Below are 27,174 nucleotides of genomic sequence, written 5' to 3' on the forward strand. Positions count from 1 at the left end.
ACTAACTCTCTCACATAATGATAGTTGATTGCAATGTGCTTAGTCTTTGTTTGCATCACTGGATTCTTAGATATGTTTATAGAACTTGTATTATCACAATAAAGTGTTATAGGTTTTATGCTATCTTCCTTCATTCCTTTGAGTAGCTATTTGATCCATACAATGTTTGTATAATTTATAGTAGCAACAACATATTTAGCTTCAGTAGTAGATTGTGAGGTGCAGTTTTGTTTCTTACTAGTCCATGCAACTAGCCTTTTCCCTAAGAAAAATGCTCCTTCACTAGTGCTCTTTTTGTCATCAATGTTTCCAGCCTAGTCATCATTAGTGTAGGCTCTCAATTCAAATTTCTCATCCTTGTTGTAGTATAGACCAAACTCCTGTATTCCTTTTAGATATTTCATTATTCTCTTCACAACCATTAAGCGATTCTCCTTAGGATTAGCAAAGAATCTTGCAACTATCCCTATAGATAATGCAATTTCAAGTCTACTATGTATAACATATTGAAATTTCCTAATTATAGACCTATATAATGTTTGATTCACCTCAATTGAATCATCATTCTTTGACAGCTTGTGTGTTGTCACCATAGGTGTACTTACTAGTTTAGAATCCTCCATTCCAAAAGTCTTTAGTATCTCTTTCACATATTTGGACTGAGTGATTTGCGAAATCCTTGCACAAAGCATCTTGACCTCCAAATATGATATCATCAACAAAAAATTTAGATATCAAAATACCTTTTCCTTTATCTATCTTCATGTATAGATTATTGTTATCATTAGTCCTTTCAAATACAATCTTCACAAGATAGCTAAGAAGTCTCTCATACCATGCTCTTGGTGCTTTCTTTAAACCATGTAAATTTTCTTGAAGTCTACATACCATGTTCTTATTGTCAACATCAAAAAATCCTTCTGGTTGTTCTATGTAAAATTCTTCCTCCAATATGTCATTTAGAAATGTGGACTTAACATCCATTTGATAAACCTTAAAGCCTTTATATGTAGAATAAGTGAGTAGAGTTCTCACTCCTTCCATTCTTGGAATAGAGGAAAATGTTTAACCATAGTCAATTCCTTCTTCTTGTGCATATCCCTTGCAAACTAATCTTACTTTTTTTCTTCTAACTTCACCATTTTTATCTAGCTTGTTTCTAAATATCTACTTGGTGCCAATCACATTTTTTTCTTCTAGTCTAGGAACTAGACTCCCTATTTTGTTCTTCTAAATTTTTTCAATCTCTTCTTCCATGGCTTTATTCTAGTCATCATCTCACAATGAATCTCTTACTGATTTGGTCTCCTTCATGCTCAACAAACATATATCACTTCTCAATATATTTCTTATCAGTGACCTAGTATCTTTATCTCTAATGATTTGTTTAGTAGGATGATGTATTTTGACATATTTTTCCAATCTTGGCTCTTCTTTCATTTTTTCATTTTGTCTTTCAAATTTTGAATCACTATTTGCATCTCTATTAGGTATGTCAATATTTCTTTAATTTACACTAACTTTAGAGTTAGAATGAGCATTCACTTTATTTTGTAACTTGACATCTCAATGTAGCTTAGTTCATGAATGTAACTCAACATTCATAGGATGCATCTTGGTAGTCACTAAAACTTGTTCTTGATTTATAGCTTGATTTGCATCATCTTCTTTAGTATTCATACCTTCATAAAAGTATACAAATGATTTGTATTGTTCTAGTTCCTTTACTAGTTCAACCTCATGTGCTTCTATATATTCATCAAAGTTCACATTTGCACTTTCCACAATTTTGTTAGTGTTAGTATTCAAACACTTATATGCTTTACTTCTTGTGGAGTAACCTAAGAATATACCTTCTTCACCTTTTCCATCATGTTTACCATTCCTAAAATATTTAAGAATGTAGCATTTTCATCCAAATACCTTAAAATATTTTTACATTTGGTGAGTATCCATACCATTATTCAAAATTTGTTATTTGGGTACCTTTCTTGACTTGTACATGGTTCAAGGTATAGACAGTTGTACTTACAACTTCTCTTCAGTATTTCAAAGAAACATTCTTCTCCATCATGAGTGTCCTAGTATAGTCCATTAGAGACCTATTCCTCCTTTCAACAATTCCATTTTTTGGAGAGGTTCTAAGTGTAGATGTCTATCTTTTGATTCCTCTATCATTACAAAAAATCTCAAACTCATCTGATGAGAATTCTCCTCCTCTATCTGATCTCAAGCACTTCAAACTCTTACCTATTTCTTTCTCAACTCTTGCCAAATACTAGTTAAACATTTGGAAAGCATCAAATTTTTAATTTAGAAACATAATTGTCATCATTCTAGAATAATCATTAACAAACGACATAATGTACTTATATCCTTTGTAGCTTTGCACATCTATTGGTCCACACAAGTTAGTATGAACAATCTCAAGTATTTCCTTAGAGTTATAAATTTTACTCTTAAAAATTAACTTTGTAATTTTCCCTAGCTGACATTGTTTGCATATTGTATTGTCAAGTTTCTTCAATTTAGGAAAACCTCTAACTTTCTTCATGTTACTGATACTAACCAAGTTATCAAAGTTAACATGACATAAACTCTTGTGCCATAGGCATACATCATTAGATTTAACAACTAGACAAGTAGCATCCTCTATATCAAGGTAGAGTAGATTTCCTCTAGTTTGATCAACCTTTCCAATCAGTTTACCATTAGTATCAAATATCTTAGAAATCTTATTCACAAATTCAACCTTACATCTTGAGTTATTTAGTTGTGACACACTCAAAAGATTATAGTTCATTCCTTCAACATAGTAATCATTGTCACATGAAATCTTATCTATGAGTTTGATGGAACCTTTTCCTTTTATTAAATATGGTCCATCATTACCAAATCTTACACTTTTTCCTTCACAATAATTTAGGGTAATGAACTCACTTTTGTCTCCAGTCATGTGATGTGAGCACCCACTGTCAATGATCCATGTATCATTGTTGTTCACACATGTCACGAGTGCAGTTGCCTCATCTTCATCATATTCATTCTTCATTGTAACATACACAACTTCATCATCATGATCATTAGAATCATCCATAGTATCCTCTTTAGCAATGTGGCATCACTTCTTTCCTTTGTCTTTGTAGTCATTGTTGTTATCATCTCTTCTACTCTTGTATTTGTCACCACCTTTATGGTTCCTCTTCTATCAACATCTACCAACAATATGACCAACCTCATTGCAATTAAAACAAATCATAGGTAACTTATCTTTGAATTTTCCTTTTCCTCTGTGGAATCTTCTTGCCAGAAATGCTTCAAGATGATCAAAATCTTCCTCGTCAGTGTCACTGTCACTAGACACACATTTTACCTTTGTCCTCTTCTTCTAGTTGATGGGCTCTTTAGAATCCTTCAACAATAGTTTACCTTTGAAAGTAGATTCAAGAAACTCAAGTTTGTAATTATCAAAGTTAGATAGCTCAAAAGCAGTGAGTCTACCTACCAAACCTTCAAGGGTTAGATCATTTCAAGCAATACATCTTAGTTCTTGAATTGTGGAAACTCTAATAGCATAAATAGGTAGCTATGTCCTCAAGAATTTAGTTAGCACAATATCATCATCTATCTAACCAGTAGCACCTTTTTATTGCACTAATAAATTATTTTATCCTAGCAACATATTGAGCAATGTTTTCACCTTCTTCCATTCTCATGTCATCAAATTTACCTCTGAGACTCTTAGATTTGGCTCTTTGAATATTTTTGTCTCCTCCATAGATGGTAGTCAGGGCATCCCACATCTTCTTTATAGTGTTACATCCTTTGATATCATCAAATTTGGCATAGCTTAGGGTAGAGGCAATCTCCAACATTGTCTAATTGTGTTCTTTTATTTTTGGTCATATCCTTGGTAGTTGGAGCACCTGTTGGATCAATATGTTCCACATTAATGGTAGTTTGCACATGATCTCCAATTCCTCCAAGGTGTAGCTTAATCAAAATTTGCTATGCAGGAAAGTTATCTCTATTGGGCTTGGCTACATCTCTTTTCAACATCTTGATCTTTATGCTTCTAGTACCTCCAAACTAGTCCTTTCAAGAAACCAATGCTCTGATACCAATTGTTGGAATTCTTTAGAATAACTAAGAGTGGGGGTGAATTAGTTATCCAAGGTCCAAATGTATAAATAAAACTTCTTACAATTTAGTAAACCCATAAAACATTTACCATTATTAATGCATCCATAAGATTATGTAATAACTTAAAACTTGTAGCTTACTATCAAATCAATTTGTAGAAATATAAAGCATGAAACATAGAATATTTAAAAATACACATAACGTAATGATTTATGTGGAAACCCAATTTGGGAAAATCCACTAGTAACATGCTACAACTTTTTCACTCTTCTAAATTGATGCCTTGTGAAAGACCAACCCTATTAAAGGTTATAATACACAATGTTACCCTGTTAAAGAATTTCAATCACATTGTTAATAGTGAGCCTTGTTGGAGGAATTTAGGACATTCACTTGAAATGCCACCTGGTTAAAGGATTTACAAGTGAGTGTTAGGTCAACCTTAATCCAAAGGATTTACCTAAATTGATTACAATTGCTAGAGAGTAGTGGTAAGGCTTGATCTAATACAAACTCACAACTATACTTGTAGATTTTAGATCTCAATGTTAGTCCTCCATTATGCTTGGCTTATACTCATTGTAGCTTTGATAGCTTGTTCACTCTTCAAGCATTCATCTCCTTAAGCCTTCTTACTTAACATGCCATTCTAGACTCTCCTCTAGGTCACTTGATGAACCAAAACCCTTATGTCTCCTTCTCCCTTAGGTTCTCACATATGAAAACCTTTTCTTGATGACCAAACATTCCTTATATAGGAAATTAAGATCTTTTGTCATTCATTCTCCATTGTCCATTTTAGGGTTAGGTAGGATATAATGTATCTATCCCATATTTCATATCTCTTCTACAAAGTTCTCCTTTGATCCTCTTTAGATTTTCCTAAAAATGGTTTACATTGAATTTTGTACCACTAGCTCACCATCCTTATCTTCCACCTAGTTCACAAAATCTAAGAAAACAAACTTGTCATCTCAGATTCATCAAATCTACAATCTTTAAAATAATGCAGCAGCCTGACACTATCCTATTTTTGATGATCAGCACATACTAGGTTACTCGGCATCCTCTATGAAATCACTTGGAATAAACTAAATTTTACTAGTGCTTAGCATCAACTAAACTTTACTTGGCACTAAATAACCTGCTCAACATCCACTAGAATTTGCATTTACTCAGCACTAACTAATTTTCTGCTTGGCTTGCACTGACTTTTCTCAACACCTGTTATCCATTTAGTCAAGCTTAGCTGACAAATTTTGTATTACATGTTCTTCTATTCTTTCTTAGTGTAGTCAACATTTGTAAGCTTAAGTAGATAAACAATGCATCATGTTAACATTGTCTTAACCGATCCTTGTACTTCATTACATAAGCATAACTCAAACTTTCCTCTAGGTGTTGTTGTTACCTCTTATTGATCAAATCCTCTTCATCAATCAACTAAGTGATAGTACTTGAATCTTCTAAGAAATTTTCTTACTAACAAATGATAATTTTATCAGGTTTGACATCAGTGACAAAATAATGATTGAGACATATAACAATCTCCCTCATAAAAATCTTTCTAATACAATGATCTTTTCAATTAGATTTCAACATAGATATCCACTACTATAGTAATAAAGTTTTCCTCTTAGGGCTAAAATGTTGATCATTTCTGATAATCTACCCTATGAGGCATCTACTTAGAATAATTAAAAGACTATTAAGTCTACCTTGATAAAAGGATTTAAACTTACAATGAAGTAAGAACTATGTTCAGAGATTTAACTAGGCCTATCAAATTACTCAGTCAAGAGATTCACCCTTATCCACTAATTACAATGTCTCAATATGAGATCCTAAAATTTTCTCTCATGAAGTTGATTATAGATCTTTTGTCTTCAATGTATAAATCTAATCTCATTAACTAATTTCTCTATTTGTTAACTTGATCAGAGTTAGCCTTCCTCACTCTATCCATAGCTTTACTATATCCATAGCTTTTTTGTGGATTCATGGTATTCCTTATCACACACATAGTAATTTAGGGTTTGATCCCTTCTTAAATAGAGAATAATAAAAGATTCTAGATCATAATCAAGAGTCAAGAATTCATTCTTTGGTTGCTTAGTCCTTTTGTTTTCTAATTGGTTACTATGTCTTCCTAGGGATTGATGAACTTGAAAAAAATACATAATTATCTCCTTAGCCATCTCTATAATCCATAAATATTTTATAGAATTTGGCCAAAGTCATTTGTATCAGTGTTTGTGTCATTAAAAACACATATATCAAGACTGGTTTACTCGACAATTGAATATCATGATGCTCAATCGTAACTAATATTCATTCTATCCATCAGATTCTATATAATTAGCATGTATTGACTCATACAAAATAAATTGACTATAAATTTCTTAGTCTCCATATGTTTTACTTAGTATATATTGTTCAACATGGTCTATGTTAGGGTGTTTAACAACATTTCACTTATTTGACATATGGTAAAATATAAACAAGTCCATGTAGCTAAACCTTTCTTAGATAGCTTGGTCATAGTGATGATTGACCAAAATTTCCTAAAAAAATGACTAAGGATTGGACACTACTAGTAAACAAGTTTTAGAGATAAGAAATCTACCCCTTTGACATTTTTGGAAAAAACACTTTTTCATGACTTAGCAATCCATTCAAAATTGTAAAAATTATAAAATTTGTGCTCTCATTAGAATATGATTTGGTATCCCAAAAAAAATTGACCCTATCATATACAATATATGTACATGTCTTTGTATACCTATGATCTATGATGCAAATAAATCTAAATTTCCACGTGTGACTATGATCTAATTATCTCATTGTTGTGGTGTCATAGCTAATTTTCCCCTTATCTTTTACACTGTATGGCTTTGGGTTAGTAGGGGTCAACTCATATTTATTCAAATTTGATCTCTTTTCCTTGATTCCATCGATATCTAGCTGATTTTAGGACCTAAATCTAGATTTCTTGTTGAGTAGCTAGATCAACTATACTATTTGTTGTTGAGACATGAAGATCTCTCTAAGCTAAATCTTATGAAACTGATAGTTCTTCTCGAATGACCTCAATATGAGGTAGAATCATGGTTTATATAGTAATCAATTTTGTCCTTATGTTTATGTCATTAGGCATGAGCTTAGCTAACATAAAATGACCAAATTTTAATTTATTAAATAGCTACGAGCTCAAACTTGTGTACTTTCTCAAAGATTTAGCACAAGCCTTGAAATCTACTTGTAGTTGACCAATGGATCATTGATTCTCAATAGTGAATAAATCAACATCACAAAGTTTTATATATAATGGATGAATATTTGTCAAAATTCCTTTCAAAATATTTACAAAGTTTGAAATCTCAACTTTCCTTATTACGAGTTCTATTGAGACCTTCTCCAAAACATTATGCTCAAACCTTTTCTCAGGCCATTTCATCATCTTACCATTGGTCTCTATATATTCATCATTTACTTTCTCAACTATATATGCTAATTGTTCCAAAATTGGCTTTTTCTTTTTTACATCCTCAATATCAAAAGAATCTATAAAATTTCCTTTTATATCATTATGGACTTGTTTTTTTGTTGAACTCCTTGCATAATTATTTTTGCGTTGTCTTTAGACTTAGAAAATCATGTAGGTCTTGCATTTTCACCAATATCATGTTGTTAGGATCATACTTGGGTAAAGTAATGACCTCATATAAGATTATTGGAGTCTCTAGTATGTCAAAAATTTATGTCATTATCTATGACCAAGGGGTGATGTCACTAGGTAGTGATATTTGCAATTGTTTCCTCTTTACACTCGGTATAGGTGTATGTTGTTAAATTGGGGTATGGTCCTATTGAGTTCATGTGATACTCCACAAAGGTTGGATTTTTATACTATTGAGGAGTTTAAGGAAGAAAAACATGAGCTATGGCAATTGAAAGTTGAGTTGAATAATCAATAGGAAGAGAAACTTAGGAAAATAATCTTATATCTAGATAAGATTGATTGGCCAGAATTCTATCAGAAAATGGTAAAAATCCTTGATATGTGGAATGAAATAAAAAGTGATGAAGATACTTTGAAGCCTATTGTCAAAAAATGGAGTGGGAGAGATAAAGATATCACCCTTATATGCATATCACTTATTACTTTATCGTGTGAATAGATAGAAAAAACTTTTGATATAACTAGTAATTTCTCTAAGTTTGAGGAGAAGAGGGTGGCAATTCAAAAAAGAATAATAATTTTTCTTTTTAGATATTTAAGTAAGAAATTTGATCTTTTTCTTTGGGCACTTAAGAATATTAATAAGATAAAAGGAAAGGAAGAGTGGGGGAAAAGATAGGTGATTTATTGTGGCATAGAATGAATGAAGTCATTAATGAGAATGGACACCTGCTATGGGAAATGACAAATGAAAAAATTGTTAAACTACAACTATTTTATAATTCCATAAAAGAGTAATTTGTTGAAATAATTAAAATTAGGGAGTTAGTGATTAAGAAGCAGCATGAAATCTTGATCTTTGATTTGCCTAATGATGTAGTTTTCAACGAATAAATGAATGATATTGTACTTTCAAAGAAAATGGAAATAGAAGAAGATGATGTGGACTAGGAAGAAAATCAAATAGATGATACCTCAATGCATGTAGAAGATGACAAAGAAGAACAACTAGTTTTAGTGGTAAGCACAATGGTCCCAATTGATGATGTGGAAACTAAGGATTCAGATATAATTTTTGTTTTAATAGTACATAATGCTGAAATTGGAGAGCCTTGAGTTGAAGTAAAAATGCACAAATCAAAGTCAAACACATCACTAACAAACCTAATGGCTGCACATTTCAAGGAGTTAGAATAGTAAAAGGGGAAATCATGAAATTTGTAGCCTTTGAAAGTGTAACAAAAAGATTGTCCCACAAAAGAAGGTTTATGATGTAAAAGTTTTTCTGTTGCACAAATTTTTGTCCTTTATGATAGTAACAAATGTAAATATATTTTGTCTTAAGGAGAGCTATTAGTTCTCTATGCCTAAAGCTTGTTGCATCTCATACTATATAAATGAGATCCCAAGGCTAGAGAAGGGTTCAATTTATTTCCTAATTTTAGTTTTTACTAAGCTTTGTTTGGTCTAGTTTCTTGATGTAAACTTTATGACGTGTTTCTCTGCAAATATTTGAGAATACATTAATCTTCCAAGATCTTGATGTCTTTTCTTGAGTCATTACTAGTTTTGTTTCAATTTTTATACAATTTTCAAAGGAAATTAATACAAAGATGAACTATCCCCATATCTTTTGTTGCTAAATCTCTATTTTTATTACCTAGTCATTTCGAGATTGTATGAGCAAAGCTTTTCCAATTGAATACAATTCGGTTAAGTTGTATGTCATTTCACTATTGCCTTTACTTCAATGAATTAAGTGAATACTTCAATGAGATTGATAGGGTTTCTATGGTAATAGGAAGGACATGTGTAAGAATGAGTTTTAGTGAGAATTATTGATAATATTGATTGTAATGCAATCAATTATGTCTAGAAATTGAATGGACTCATAATCCCAATGGATGAGGGACTGATCTAGTATTTTAGTCTACAGATGGAGAAATCAAGAAAAAGCATCAAGCTAAAAATCAAAATCAATTTTACTCTAATGTTTGAAGGATGTCAATGCTGGTCAACACTTGTTTGCATTTAATCCTTGAGTTTTAGTTAGCTACTTTTGCCCAAAATTATTTGTAGATCTAAGAAGAATTGTGAAAAAATCTTCTATAAGAGATGTTTTTGTTGTAAAGTGTCATGGAATAATTGAATTATGTATGAAACATCAAATTGAAAATATTTCACCCCTCAGGTGCACCCTCCTTGGTTTTGTAGAGCCTAAAGAGTAGAAAGTCTTTAACAATTTTGTTGAAGTTGGGTCTAGATATGAAGAACAAGTAATTATTTATGGGAAGTAGCTGATTCTTAGGTTATTGTAATCTTTATTATCTCGGTATTAAGCATTTTTCTACTTAATATTATAAAAACACCAACAAAATGGTGACTCTGCTAGGGAGTTTCTCAACACATGCTTATGTGTAAGTAGTGCTGCAGTTTCTTTGGTCTTGGTGTATACATGTTTGTCAGATCTTTTTAGTACTAGTGATGGTTATAGTGGGTCTTTTTAGTGACAAGCCTTGGGAATTTAATAAAGAAAGAAGAAAAACCCTAGTACCACAGGTGTACATTGATGTATGCAGCCCCTATGAAGTGTCTTGTCTATCAAGCAAGATTTTTAGCCTTATGTCTTTTGTGATCAGTTCCCTTGTTTGTCAATATTTTTGAATTATCTTGTGTCCTTCCCTTGAAGTAAAAACCTATTTTATTGTTATATTTTCCCTAGAATAGGGTGGTGACTTAGTAATGGTTTTGAAGCTAGTGATTATTTGATAAGTAATCCCACAAATGGATGACAAGAGGAAAAGTACATGAGCTTACGCAAGGGCCAATTCTGATGTACCATTATATATTGACTTGCCTCAAGGTGGTAGGAAGAACCTAAATAAGGAAAAGGTAGATCCAAATCCTACTTGGAAGCCAAGAGGTAGTGTCTTAGTCAACTCTCAATACCAATCAGTGGTAGGGAGATAATCTTCTTCACTAAGTTATGAATTAGATTCCACAAGGCTTTTATGAGGAATATTTAGTACCCCATTGCAAGATGAAGGAGTCTATCAGGATAAGAATATATCACTAGTAGAAGAGGCATTACATAGACTAGAATTGATAGCAGAAATGAGTCATAGGCTGGGATATAAGAATGTAATGGAGGCTCCTTTTAATCTTAGACAAAGTCCATATATGGAAACAAATCTTATAGATCTGGATGATCCTATTGATTCAGAAGCCACTTCTATAGATCCTAAAGAGGTACAATTAGAGATAGGAGTTTTCAGGAATTGGTTTGTAGAAGAAGAAGCTAAACATGCTCATTTAGAGAAAGAAAGAGAGAAAGCCACCTTGAATGCCACTATTGAGAGAGATAACTTGCTTAGAAGGATGGCTATCTTAAAGGAGAAAAACAAAAAGTTAGAAGAAAGGACTTAAGTCCTTCATGCTGATGTCTTTTGAGACATAGATAGCCTAATATCCAAGGTTCAAGAATAGGAAAAACTTCTAAGAAAAAGAAAAGAACCTGTCATATCTCAGGTCCAACCCTACACACCTATCCAAATAGACCATGTGGAACATACTAACAAGCAGATAGATAAAGGAAAAGGTAAGGCTATAGGAATCCAAATAAATGAACCTCAAGTTGTACCAAAAAAGGCCTCAAACCTTACTATGTGTAAACTAGATCTAGACTTGGAAAAGGCTAGGAAGGAGAAGAAGATCTTGCCAAAGATCTTGAAAAGGTTGAGAATGAAGCTCAAGCAGTAGAAACTAGAAGAAAGATTCAGTTCATCAAGTCCAATTTTTCTTTAGCCTCATGGCCAAATTTTTTCATTGAGGCCATAATTTTTGCACCTTCTTTTGGACCTTTAGTGTCTAATCAAAACATACTCCAATCTACCCTTGCATCATCATCCACCACTACTACCCAAGTCCCCACTGCTCGAATGCAACAATCTCAAGGTGTTACCCATAACCAAGCTAATATAGCAAGCACCTCAAATGTTGTTAGTTTTTAGAAGAAACCCATATACCTAAAGAAATGTAGACAAATGTCATTCTTAGGTATCCCCTATTCTCTACACCCCATATCATTTGACCTAAGAGATAAAGTTGTCAAGTTTTCTGGAAATAATGTTGTTACTGGTGAGGAGCACTTGAGAATTTTCATAGATATGCTAAATGATTTTGAAGTTGAACATGAGGATGTGGTAATAAATTTATTTTTTCACTCATTGACTGAGGATGCATGGGATTGGTTTAGAAGAGTACCTGATGATAGCATTAGTTCATGGACTGATTTAGAGAAATTATTTAAAGAACAATATGGAGACACTACTAATGCTCAATTTTTGTTAAATGATTTCAATAATATCAAGAAGAATCCCAATGATCTACATTTTATTTTATTGTAATATTTTAAAAGGGAATGAATAAATTGTTCCAGGTTATGAGATTGAATGAGGATGTCTGCCTTACAACATATTTCAATTATTTTGACAACAAAATAGCTTATCAATTCAGAGATAAGGATCCAAAGACTTTACTAGATGCTTACAAGATAGTTGTGAATATTGAAAATAGTAGGAAGTTGATAAAGTTATTCAATCCTAAGAACAATAAAAAGGAAGTTAATAAAACTCCTAAAAGTAAGAATGTTGAAGATGCCACAATAGGTCAAGTGTTGGACTTATTGAGAAAGTTGAACCATACAACTTTCAATAGACACAAACCAAATGTTGGTGAGAAGGCCCCAGTCAATAATAACAATTTCAATAGACAACCAAGAATGTAGAATTATCCCTATACCACCCAATGGAAGGATCGTAAACCAATTCCTAACCAAACCCAAAATATGTAAGATAAGGGTACCCCAGATCCTTTGCAAATAAGCTCTATTAATATGAATGAGGATGTACCATAGTGCATCATATGTCAATCATCTCACTCCTCATATTTTTGTGCAGTTGCTCAAACATTTGTTTTAGATCAGAATGCACAAAATGAGGAGGAAGAAGAAGAAAAGGGCGATGATGATGTAAGTTGTAATATGGTGAATATGTCTAATGATTATGGAGATTTTGACTTGGAAGAATCTGAAAATGATGTTACAAATCAGAGAGTTTATTAGCAGTTACACTATCATTAAATATTCCTAGATGATGAAAATTATGGTGAAGATTAGGTATGTGTTACACCTTCTGAGGTTGGCCATGTAAATTTATGAATACCTTCTAAGGAGGAGATTGATAGAATCACTACAGAGATGATCTCTCAGGTTCATAGTTGTTGGTGTAAATAAGTATTTTCTATTTACACTTACGTAAGTTTACTTACATTATTGAATTATTTGATTACTATGCATTATTTTATTATTTCTTAGGTGAGACACTTAGGAGTTTGTGTATTGTTATGAGTTGTCATATTGACAACACTAGACTTTGCATAATTAACTAAGTTGTCATGTAGATAACATAGTTATTCACACTCCTAATTTAGCACATGGTGTCTACTACATAATTTTACATACTACACCTTTGTAGGCTTATCCTCTCATCATCACACTTCCTCATGTACTTAATGGAGGATAACCCACACCTAGTGGACATGTGCCTAGTTATATGACTTATTGTGTTACTAATTCATAGTCTAGAAGCATTCCAAAGACCTTTATATATAGAAATTCCTAGTGTACTTTCATATCAATTCACATTAATCATACATTGAATGGAATACATATCGATATTCTAATCATACTCTTTTGGGATATTACTATCAAGATTTAACTGTGTGATTTTGAGTAAAACTCAATGACCCATGTTTCATGAGTAGTGATTCAACATGGATCCATCTCTCATGAGAATAAATGGAACACTTAGCACTCATTGGATCTAGGTGATGCTCACATAGGTGAAGCATCGAGACTTCCCGAGAGGTCACCCATCACAGTACTACTCCAGCCTGAGCACGCTTAACTATAGAGTTTCCTCCATGGTTAAACCCAAAGCTTGTAACCCCATTTGAAAAAGCTTCACCAAGTGTTGTGTGTTATGAACCATTCATTAGAAAGCCCCTCAAGCTCATCAATTGATAAGTAGGAGATAATTTCCGTAGCAAGTCAAATTGTGATATTGCTATCACAATTTAACTATTTGATTTTGAGTCAAACTCAATGACCCATGTTTCATGAGTAGTGATTCAACATGAACCCATCTCTGATTAGAATAAATGGAAGACTTAGCACTCATTGGATCTAGGTGATGCTCACAGGGGTGAAGCACAAGGACTTCCCGTGAGGTCACACATCCTAATAGTACTCTAGCCTGAGCGCGCTTAACAATGAAGTTTCCTTCATGGTTAAACCCAAAGCTTGCAACCCCATTTGAGTGTAAAGTTTTCCATTTATTCTCATTAGAGATGGATTCATGTTCAATCATTACTCGTGAAACATGGGTCATTGAGTTTGACTCAAAATCACACAGTTAAATCCTAATAGCAATATCACAATTTGACTTGTTGTGGAAATTATCTTGTACTTATTAATACTGTTTTGGTCTACTATTCTGCTCTCTTGAACTTCTAGATCTTGGCATTTGATTCTTGCCTTAGGAAAATTCTTACATGGTATCAGAGCTATACCAAATTCTTACATGGTATTAGAGTTGAGGGAAATTCTCTTCACATAGCCATTTGAGACCGATCTTGCTTCAACACCTTGACCTAGATCTTAAGAATCTATAGATATTAGGAGCATCTAGAGCTAAAGTGGACCTTTCCATTGCATCTAGAATGTTGATTTAGTTAAATTTGACTATAAATTTACCTATCTAGCAATAGTCAAAATTGAGGCAATTTTTTTTTTTCGCAAACTAGAACCCATAGGCTTGATTTGTAGAATTGGTACGATCATTTCAGATCTATACATTTAATTTTTAGACCTGCATTTTTTTTCATCTATATCTCTACAAAAAAAAATTAGATGTACATTATTTTCTAGGAAATTTTTGACCATCAGGCCAATAGGAGAATATTTTGCAGGTGAATATTGAAGCTTGTTGGTGCAAACTAGATATTTGCATCACATTTAGAAGGTCAAAAAAGCCCCAAATCAGATTTTGTTTCATCAAAATCAGACATTTGAGGTGAAATCTAGAGCCTTTTGGTTTTTGGAAGTGCTACAACGGTGATTTAGGAAAATTAATTATAGTAAAACTTTTTAAATAGCAATATCTCCCTCATACAAACTCCTTTTTGCAACCAATTGTTTTTGTTTTGGGGTAGAATTTTGTGATCTACACACTGGTGTAGGTGGTTTGGTATCTCTGTTCTTGAATTTTTGTACAACTCACAAATCCTAATTTTTGCCACTTGAAATGCTTATTACAGGCTCATCTGGACACATAATCAGGTTCTATTTTTTTTTTTAAGTTCATATTTTTTTGTCTAATTTCTAGGTCTGCAATTAGATTATAGGTTCTGTGGATAGAAATATTGCTTTTAGAAATAGGCCCTAAATTGGCAAGTGGATATAGGGAGCCCAAATCATACATTGGGGGGGGGGGTTAACTACTTATTTATTCATTTTGGAGGGTGCATCTATATTGATCTCATGGAGGATTTTTGTTTCACATGTTGATTTGGAATTACACCACCATTGATAAAAGGAAACTATAAAAAATGGAGCATAAGGAAGTATTTCCTTATTTATGTTCTAATGAGCTGATCTCTAACACTAAAAGACAACCACCTATTAGCGGACTCTTGGATATTATTATAATTAATATGATTGATGATCCTTCACATGTCATTAAAAACCTCATTCACTCGCATGATATGTGGATGGCTCTTTGGAAAGAATGTTGAGATTGATGTAGAGCAAGCACAAAGGAAACAAGGATCAACCCGAATCCTACACAACCTCGAAGTCTTCAAAAAGGATCAATCAAAGGATTTGATTAACTTCCCTTAGTGGATACTCCTCATAACAAACCCTCAGATATGTATCTAGATGCACCTCCACAAGTGAGACTGAAAACCAACTACACGCCGCTTAGTGCAAACAAGACACTCTTTCTCAAAATGGGCAAAATAGAGATTTCTTTGTTCTTGGCCTTTTTACCATCAACAAAGGCATGAAAAAACTTAGGCTAAACCTAAAAAAGGCAAACCATCCACTGGATGCACTCCAAACAACCCACAATTCAAGATACTCAATTTGACCTAGTAGCCTATTAGATCTCCTAAAATAGTTTTCAACCAATAACTTCAAAACTTACCAAAGGACCTAGTAAACCAAATATAGATTCAAATACCCTTTTTCATGTTCTAGCAAACCCCAAAGTTTCAAGGTCTCAGTCCACTCTAGCATGCCTCAACCAATACCAAGTACACATGTCTAATTAGCTACTTTAGGCATGGTTTCCAAGGAAAATGACAAAGGATAGGTTCATGAAGTCAAACCTCCACCACCAGGCTATTCTCCTAACTCAAATTAGGGTATCTTTTTCTTATGCCAAGTCCTCAAACTTCTTTATTCTCGTAATCCATTCAAATTGCATCAAAACAAGGTCAAAATACATAACGATCTTTGACCTAGGGCTTTCTCCTAAAATTCAGTGTTGCAACCTCCTATTCCCAAACTTGAAAAATATGATAAAGCACACCCCTAACTTATTCTATGCAAAAATAGAAAGAATTCCACTGGTGGAGATTCAAGTTAAGGTCATTTTTGTGGCCAAAACCTAGTTTTAAGGGTTTCTTAGACTAGCAGCCAAAAAAATTGACAACTTGTGCAATATGATCCATGGAAACTTCAAAATAGACCCAAAACCTTGTAAATAGACTAGGCCAACTAATCAATGCAAGAAGTTTACCCTTCCACCATTAGATACCATACTATATAGAAAAAAAATAGGAAAAATGCACAAGAACAATAGATTTTATTGATTAAAAAGAAAGATACAATAAGTTTCTTCATACTACCCCTTCCTTCAAAGGTTTAGATCCTTTATAGGCCATTGGAAAGAGTTTAAACCACCTTATGGTAGTTTTAGCTGTTGGGAGTTATTTGTTTGAAAAGTTTTCAACAAAACTGCAAAAGTTGTTAAATAAGTTTTTGCAATTTTTGCAATTTTAACTCTATGACAACATTTTCCTGCAAAGTGAATTCTACCAACTCCTATAGGTTCTTATAATTCTCTAAACACCAAGACTACATGAAAAAAACATGAAATTAACCAAAATAGACTTCATTGGACCAAATGATTCACAGGCTTATAATTGTACCATAGGGTCTTGTATCCATTACAAAAGTGAATGGTCTGAGGGAGATCATTTGATCAATCCCCAGACCTGATTACATTAAGAAAATAAAACATTTTGATTAGGTGCTCTGCACCATTCGCCCTTACATAAAATAAACTCTAGTCTTTGGAGTTTTGTGAAGTGAAAGATCAATGTCATAAGCCTTAAGAGCTTTCTTAGTCATCCAAGTTGCATCTACTGCTATTTGCCCCTTCCACTATACTAGGTACTCATAGTATGTCTTCCTCCTTGTTTTGTTACAGATCCTTTTATCCAAAATAGCTTCCACCATGGGTTTAGGCATAGGTGGGATGGTTTTCTTCAACTGCTTGGAATCTTCAAGTGTACCTACATCCACATCATTTGAAATAGCACCCTTGAAAGCATATAGGTCAAAAACATTAAAAATAGGAGATAAGTTACTATCGAGGAGCAAATCAATTTGGTAAGCATTTTTTCCACACTTCTTAACTATCTTGAATGGGCCAATATTTTTCATTTGGTGTTCTGTATGCATATTCTTTGGAAGCCTTGCCTTATTAAGATGAACCATTACCATATTCCCAACTTTGAACTAAAGTTCTTTTCTCCTTTTATCTGCCTGTTGCTTTTGGTTGATGGAAGTATCTTGCAATCTATTTTGCATCTACTAATGGACTTCTTTCATGACCTCTACAAAATCCTTAGCCTGTGCACTTTTCTTTTCCATGTCCTTAACATCTCTAAGTTTCAAGGTACCCCTAGGGTGAGTGCCATAAACAACTTGAAAAGGGGTTAGACCAATACTTCTATTAATTGAATCATTAAAGGAAAATTATGCTTGGGGTAAAACACAATCCCATAAGACTCCATGTTGCTTGGAAAGACACCCCAGCATGTTTCCTAAGGACCTGTTGACCACCTTAGTCTATCCATTAGATTGAGGATGATAGGTAGATGAAAAGCATAAATTGGTTCCTAACTTTCTCCACTAGGTTGTCCAAAAATTCCCCAAAAAGTTGGGATCCCTATCAAATATAATAGACAAGGGCAAACCATGAAGCCTAACAACCTCTTTCAAAGACAAACCTACTACATGGGAGGCATCATGAGAAGTCTTGCAAGCCATAAAATGATTCATTTCGGAAAACCTATCCACAACTAAAAAAATGCTATCATAACCTAGTTTAGTCCTTGGAAGTCCAACAAAACAATCTATACTCATTGAATCCCAAGGATTGTGAGCTATTGGAAGTGGTGTATAGAGTCCTACATTTGATGTGCCTCAATTTTCTTGTTAACAAATCAGATGTTCTTCAATAATTCTCCTAACTTCAGTCTACATTTTTGGCCAAAAATAAAATCTCCTAACCTACTCTAGAGTTTTGTCAACTCCAAAATGTCTTTCTAAACTACCAGAATGCTTTTCCTTTATAATATTCTCCCTAATAGATCCCTTGGGAACACAAAGCTAACCCTCTTTGAACAAAAATCCTTCTTGTAGAATGTACTCACCAAATTCAGTATGATACCTTTCTCTCATGGATTTGTAGACATGGTATGCCTCCTTGAAATCCTCATCTTGCTCATACATGTCCTATATTGCATGGATGCCAATGCTCTCCAACTAAACTTCTTGAATTGTCAAATTTCTCCTACTAAATACATCAAAAACCTTGTTAGTTTCTCACTTTCTATGTTTAATGGTGAAGGTACAAGCTTGTAGAAATTCTATCCACTTCATATGCCTATGGTTTAACTTTTCTTGCCTATTCAAGAAGCTTAAGACATGATTATCAGTATATACAAAAAATTCTTTAGGCAAAAGGTAATGCCTCCATTTCCTAAGGGACTGCACCATAGCATCGAGTTCAAGGTCATATGTTGAATATTTTTACTTGTCCTCATTAAGCTTTTCACTAAAAAAGGCCAGAGGCCTACCTTCCTGGCTTAGAACAACTCCAATTTCCTTGTTGCTAGCATCACACTAAACTATAAACAACTTGAAAAAGTAGGGGAAAACTAAAATAGGTTGGTGTACAATCTTCCTTTTCAAGAATTCAAATGAATCATTAGCCTCCTTGGTCTAGGAAAACACACATTTCCTTCCTCCTTTTGTAGTATTTATCATAGGAGCACACACACCATTGAAATTTCTTATAAATTTTCTATAAAAACTACACATACCATGAAAACTCTTTACCTCTAATGAAGTAGTGGGTGGTGACCAGTTAAGGATGGCTTCAACCTTAGAAGGATCCATATTTACCTCTCGTTCTAATATCACAAACCCCAAGAAGATCAACTCTATCTACAAAAATGAAAATTTCTCCAAGTTTATCATTAGTTTCTCTTCATGAAGCCTTCTTAAAACCAAATCTAACTACCTTAAATGTTCATCCCTCTCCTTGCTGAATATTAAGATATCATCTAAGTACACAACAACAAAAAAATTCAAGAAAGGTTTTAGGACTTCATTCATTAGTCTCATAAAGGTGCTAGGTGCATTGGAGAAGCCAAAAGGAATCACAAGCCACTCATATAAGCCTTCTGAGGTCTTAAATGCTATTTTCCACTCATCTCCACCCCTGATTCTAATTTGATGATATCCACTCTTTAGGTCCACCTTTGAATAAATACTTTCCTTCCACAAATAGTCCAAAACGTCTTCTATCCTTGGTATAGGAAACCTATATCTAATGGTTATCTAATCAATTGCTCTAGAATCTATAAAGAATTTTCAAGTACAATCCTTTTTAGGGGCTAGGACTGTAGGGACTACACATGGGCTTATACTTTTCCTAATGAACCCCTTAGCCAAAAAACTCTTCAATTTTTTTTTTCTATTTCTTCATTCTTCTTTGGGCTCATCTTGTAGGCTACTTTATTTAGAAGTTTGGGCCCTAGGATGAAGTCTTTGCAATTATTGATGTCTCTTTTAGGTGGCAATATCTCTGGTTGGCTACCTGCAACTATCCCTCTATACTTTTCCAACAAATCTCTTACCTCTTTGGGTCCAATATTGACAACCTTGGGTGGGTCATGTGACTACTTGATGGAATTTTTTTGAGGTCTAACTACCAAGGCATAGCAAGGTGTGTCCTTCTCTTTAGTGATCCTTATAAACTCTTTTGCACCTACCAACATCACCCCATTTGTAGTAGGATTCCCATCATCTAGAAAAGGTGGAATAGTGTATTCAACCTCATCCTTGGTTATAGTTTAGACATTTTTCTTGCCATCATTTTTTGCATAGAAATCATATTTCCATGGCCTCCCAAGAAGAAAATTGCATGCATCCATCTCTGCCACATCACATAAAACTCTATCATTATATTCCCCTATCTTGAACTCCACAAAACTTTCTCATTTATGAGTGTTTACTTGTCCTTTGTCAACCATGACACCTTAAAGGGGTAAGGGTGAGGTCTTTTAGTCAATTTCAACTTATCTACAATCTCCTTAGAGGAAACATTATCAGAGGAACCAAAATCCACTATAACCCTATAGACTTTGTTATTAACCTTACACAAAGTTTTAAACAATGACTTTCTTTGAGGTGGTTCTAGAGTTGTAGGGGCTCTTATCATTGTTCATTGCATCATTAAGGACTCACCATTCTCTATAAGTGTAGGCCTAGAAGTGGCATATTGGTAAGAAGTAACACTCTGACTGTCCTCCTCTTGGGTCAATTAGATTCTCTGATCCCCTTGCTTGTTCTTTTTAGGACATCTAAAGGACTAATGCCCTACTTGATTACAAGTGAATCACATACCCATGAACACATTAGACCCCCTTACACTATAAATTCCTCTACCATTAGATCTTTTGTCCCTAAATGTTCCTCTATTTTTAGACTCACCTTCAGCATTTGAACCAATAGACTCCTCTAGACTTTTATTGAATGATCCCCTTCCATGGAACCTACCTCTACCCCTATTGTTGTTTGCTCTAGAATTATTTCTTGTATCCCATTTTATTTTATGTTTTTCCTCAATTTTTAAAGCCATATTGAAACGCTAATGTACTGTACCAAGAGTAATCAATGTCAATTCATCTTGAATACTATATTTTATAGCATTTACATACATTGCAAGTTTTTTCTTCTTAGTATCATACACCTTGGCTCTAAGGGTCAAATTGTGGAATTCTTGTGTGTAGGTGCTAACATCCAAGTCCCTTTACCTAAGATTCTCCAACCTTTTATGTACCAACGCCTCATAGTCTTACGGTATGAACTACTTTCTGATTTCTACCTTCATTTTCTTCCATGTGGCAATGTACTCCTTGTTCTCATCCAATCTTTCATTTTGCAAAAAGTTCCACCAACTCAAGGTAGGGCCTTTGAGTTTTTCCTTGGAAATCCTAACCTTCTAATTTTTAGGAGTCTTGTCACATTCATAATGATTTTCTAAGGCCTCAATCCAATCCATACATTCACCAGTGTCTAATTTACCAAGAAAAGTGGGTAAGTCCCCTTCTCCCTTCTTTCCAACTCTCTCTAATGTTGCAAGGAAGGGCCTTTGATTAGAAGGAATTTTCTTTTTTTCTTCATTCCCTTCTATCTCCTTAGGTTTTGATTCATCATCACTCCCTTTCCTCATTTTATTCTTAACTCTACCAACTCCCTCTTCATAGTCTCTTTCTCTTCCTGGACAACTCTACTTTCAACCATCTTCTCCTTGACTAGCTTGGTTGATTCCACATTGGTGATCCTCAAGGGGATCTCCCTTTCAAGTTCTTCTCCTCCATTAGACATTGTGTCACAACAAGATCAAAGTGGCTCTGATACCACTTGATGCAGAGCAAGCACAAAGGAACCAAGGATCAATCCAACTCCTACACAACCTCCAAGTCTTCATAAAGGATCAATCAAAGGATTTGATTCACTTCCCTTAGTGAATACTCCTTATAGAAAACACTCAAATAGGTTTCTAGATCCACCTCCACAAGTGAGACCCAAAACCAACTACACCCCACTTAGTGCAAACAAGACACTCTTGCTCAAAATGGGTAATATAGAGATTTTTCTATTTTTGGCCTTTCTACCATCAAAAAAGGCATGAAAAAACTTAAACTAAACCTAGACAATGCAAACCATCCACTGTATGCAATCCCAACAACCCACAATTCAAGATGCTCAATTTGACCTAGTAGCCTATTAGGTCTCCTAAAATAGTTTTCAACCAATAACTTCAAAACTTACCAAAGGACTTGGTAAACCAAATATAGATTCAAATACCCATTTTCAAGTGCTAAAAAACTTCAAAGTTTCAAAGTCTCACTCTGCTCTAGCATGCCTCACCTAGTACCAAGTACACAGGCCTAATTACCGACTTTAGGCATGGTTTTCAAGGAAAATGATAAAGGATGGGTTCATGAAGTCAAAACTCTACCACCAAGATATTCTCCTTACTCAAATAAGGGTATTTGGTTCTTATGCCAAGTCCTCCTAATCCATTCAAATTACATGGAAACAAGGTCAAATACATAGGGATATTTGACCTAGGGCTTTCTCCTAAAATTTAGTGCTGCAAAATCCTATTCCAAACTTCAAAAATATGATAAAGCACACCACTCACTGGATCCATGCCAAAATAGAAAGAATTCCACTAGTGCAGGGTCAAGTTAGGGTCATTTTTATGACCAAACCTTGGTTTTTAAGGGTTTCTCAAACCAACAGCCAAACAAAATTGATAACTTGTGCAATATGACCGATGGAACCTTCAAACTAGACCCAAAACTTTGTATATAGACTAGGCCAATTGATCAATGCAAAAATTTTACCCTTCCACCATTAGATAATGTACTATACAAAGAAAAATGAGGAAAAATGCACAAGAATATTTGATTTTATTGATTAAAAAGAAAGATACAATGAGTTTCTTCATACTACCCCTTCCTTTAGATTTTTAAAGGCTTTATAGGCCATTTGAAATAGTTTAAACCACCTTATGGTAGCTGTAGCCATTGGGAGTTTTTTGTTGGAAAAGTTGTCAACAAAATTGCAAAAGTTGTTCAACAACTTTTTGCAATTTTTGCTCTATGACAACATTTTCTTGAAAAGTGAATTCTACCAACTCCTATAGGTTCTTCTAATGCTCTAAACACCTAGAATACCCTAAAAAACATGAAATTAACCAAAATCCACTTCATTGGACCAAATGATGCCCATGCTTATAATTGCACCATGGGGTCTTGTATCCATTTTAAAAATGGATGGTCTTAGGGAGATCATTTGATCAATCCCCATACCTTATTACATTAAGAAATTTTTTTTTTTTGATTAGGTGCTCTATGATAGAGATTCAAAAGTTCCTCCTTTTCTAGATGACATTATATATTTTGTTTCTTCAGTATTACTTCCTTCAACGCGAGATGAGATCACACCTCCTGATGCTCCTATTGCTATCACTAATCCAGTTCTAGTTGCATATGCTTCTGATTCAGTGTAACATGAAATACCATATCTTCCTACTTCACCTTCATGGGATGACTTCCTTCTAGACATTAGAGAGCTATTCATAGAGTCTCACATTGAAGGCGTATGAGACATAATTGATTTCATTTGTCTTCTCTTTGTTTATTAGACTACTTCATGCATTGTGGAAACTGATCATAATGCCAGCAATAGTGCTTCAATAGATTCATATATGTTAGGTCCTATTGACAATTATAGGGAGAGGTCACAAGATCAACAAATTCTACATGCACATATTGCAATAGTGATAGATCTAGCACAATAGGGTACACCTTGTCTTCTAGCTCCAGCATCAGTGAGTGACTTCTTAATAGATATTTCAATTTTTTTTGTGGAGTTACACATAGTAGATTTTCGAGACATCATTGATGATCTGAATCTTCTCTTTGATGAAGTTGATCCTTCTTCAGTTGTTATGAGGGCTCACTTTGACCCTCCTATCCATTCTCTATATGATTAGTCTCCATAGGTTGATATGATTATTGATTCTTATGTACAATAGTTGCAGGAGGTCTCTTTATCATTTTAGGAGATAAGAGGTTCTTTGAGATAAGTTCTACATTCATCCTTGTTTGATCCACACTCATTCTTTCCAGTAGTTTTGGAAAGAGCAACTATGAGCATTGAAATAGGAAAAATTGAGCAAGTTTCAAACACACCATTTATCTTTAGGATTCTTTCTACACATAGGGGAAGCATCTCACCTATACCTCTATCATTATTTCTTCCAAAGAAGAGGAACATTATTTAGTGGTCATGGATCAACTTCTACATTGGAGCAGCTCTCACTAATCAACACACTACATTTTTTTTTAAATTTATTTTTTCATCTCTTTTTTTGGGCGAGGGTTTTTCCCATGAGGTTTTCCCTCTCTCTCCACTTTGTGAGAGATTGCATTGCATTATGTACATGGGTACATAACATGGCCTAGTATCCAAGACCCATCTTGCACTTCATCCTAACTTTTGTAAGCTTAAGTACATTCCCCTAATTTGCACTTAAGGAGGGTTGTTGGTGTAAATAAGTATCCACTAATTACATGTACTTAAGTTTACTTAGGTTAATGTATTATTTTATTATTTCTTAGGTGAGACACTTAGGATTTTGTGTACTCTTATGGGTTGTCATGTTAACAACACTAGAGTACAAAACTCTAATTTAGCACATGGTATCTACAACACTTGAGTTTGCATAATTAACTGAGTTATCATGTAGACAACATAGTTATTCACACTCCTAATTTAGCACATGGTGTCTACAACTTAATTTTGTATGCTACACCTTTGTAGGCTTATCCTCTCATCATTGCACTTACTCATGTGCCTGGTTGTATTACTTATCATGTTGTTTATTCCTATCCATTCTAGAAGCATACCAGAGACCTTTATATATAGGCACTCGTAGTGTACTTTCATATCATTTCACATCAATGAATGCATTGAATGGAATACATATCAGTATTCTGATCATACTCTTGGTCTACTACTGTCCTCTCTTGAGCTTGTGCTCTCTTGAGCTTCTAGATCTTGGCATTTCATTCTTGCCTCGTGCAAATTATTACATGGTATCAGAGCTATACCAAATTCTTACAATAGTAGTAATATTTTAAGAAATAGAACAATTAATAATGATGCTGGGAAACCTTCTATTATATTCATAATGGATATCACAAATAAAATGAAGGATGACAATAATAAGACTAATGTAGAGATAGCTAAGGTTAACGATAGTGAGACCAAGAAGTGGAAGCCCAAACATAAATTTCAATTCCAAACAAATGAGGTATTAAAGGCAATTGTGCCAGATAAAAACTCAAGATCTCATACTATTAAGAAAGTAATAGTACCTGCTATTCAAAACATTCCCACTCAAAATATTCTTCTAAAGTCCACTGTGTTTGAACCCATTGATATGATATCTATGTTGTCACAAATAACTGTCAAAGTACCTTTGTCTAAATTGTTTACAATTGATTAACATAAGTGTAAAGCCTTGTCATGGTTGGGTGGGATAGGAAATAATAGTAATATCGTTGAGAAAAGTGTCATTCAGCAAAACCTAAGGGTGGTAGAAGATAGTGGTATTATATCCTAAATTCCTCAAATGTTTTTGCATTTTTCATCAATAGCTTATCTAGAAGATATTGACCCATTTTTCTTACTTTGATTATAAAGGAAAAAAATCTAAAAATATAAATGATAGACTCTAGAGTCTTCAATACAATTATGCCCTTCAAAGTTATGGTAGCCTTAGGTCTGAAGGTAGATACCAAACAAGGCAGATGTAGAGGTATGAATGTAAGGGAAGCCCCAGTCATAGGTACTATCAATGTATTATCATTGAAGTTGGTTGCATACCCCAAGGTAGTGTTGAAAATTTCAGTCCTTGTAATTGATATTCCTCCACATTATGGAATGTTGCACTCTAGAAAATGGAGTGCTACTATGGGAGGTAGTCTACAATGTGACCTGTCCTATGCAACTTTTCACATAGGAAATAAGGTCGTTAAGATAGACAAAGAACCAAGGGTCAATCAAATTTTTGGGGAAGAAATTGATAAGGATTACACTTGTTTCTTAGACACTAGTGTGAATGTATTTAGGGCAGAGCTAATTATTCAAGAGGTTGAGAAACTTCCTCCTGTCATTACACATGATGTTGAATGTTGTATGGATTCACCAATTCTGTGTACTATGTATTTTGATGGAGCTAGCTCTAAAGAAAGATCAAGGGCAAGAGTAGTCTTTGTTTCTCCTAAAAAGAATACATTTAGAAACTCTTTCACCTTAAATTTTTCATACAGCAATAATATAACAGAGTATGAAGCTCTTTTATTATGATTAAGAGTTGTAACCCATCATGGAATCAAGAAGTTGCATATCATAGGTGGTTCTAAATTGGTTATTTCATAAATAAAAGAAACCTATGTCTTTAAGAACAAAAGATTAAAATAGTATAGAAATTTTTTATGGGACCAAATTGAACTTTTTGATTCATTTGGTATTTATAGAAGTCAAAATAAAATGGCCGACCTATTGGAAAATGTAGCAATCAAGCCCAAGGAAGTGTCATTTGCAGGAATTTCATAGATTGAGGTTTAGAATTGGCCTTCAATACTTGAAAATATAGAGAATTGGCAAGTCTTTGAGGATGATAAATATATTTTGAATTTAGTCCTCAGTGAACACAAATACTATGGTCAAGAGTTAGATTGTAGTGCCTTGATTGAAACCACTGATGGTAAGGAAACTTTTTTTGGTCAGGAAATCATACAATTGAAGACTAATAAAGTACCAAAAAGGGTTGGTTATTTTAGAAAACATGTTTGATAATTAAGATAGGGTAAAGCCTAGAGAAAAAGACCATAAACCCCAAGAGGTCGAAGAAATAAATCTTGGTACCACACTAAATCCCTTGAGAAAGTTTATATTGGTCAAAATTTGTAAGCTCAAATTAGAAAACCTTTGATTGACTTGCTAAGGAAATACAGCATGTTTTAGCATGGTCATATGAGGACCTTAAAGCCTATAGAGAAGAACTTTTCCAATATGTTATACCATTGAAAGAAAACATAAATCCCTTTAGGCAGAAGAA

At 33.8% G+C, this 27,174-nt stretch overlaps 1 protein-coding gene across 1 annotated transcript in view; it reads left to right on the plus strand.

Moving 5' to 3' along the window:
* The window catches only part of LOC149546801 (uncharacterized), a 124,194-nt gene extending 100,641 nt beyond the window's left edge, over positions 1-23,553 (plus strand). Inside the window, exon 5 of the mRNA XM_089794057.1 lies at positions 23,389-23,553. Within this exon, the coding sequence (XP_089650183.1) occupies positions 23,389-23,553 (165 nt within the window). The remainder of the gene's footprint in view (positions 1-23,388) is intronic.
* Positions 23,554-27,174: the final 3,621 nt, after the last annotated feature.

The sequence above is a fragment of the Cupressus sempervirens genome, chromosome 7, assembly GCF_028749045.1.
Source record: "Cupressus sempervirens isolate cs-2001-9-10 chromosome 7, ASM2874904v1, whole genome shotgun sequence".
Taxonomy (NCBI): Eukaryota; Viridiplantae; Streptophyta; class Pinopsida; order Cupressales; family Cupressaceae; genus Cupressus; species Cupressus sempervirens.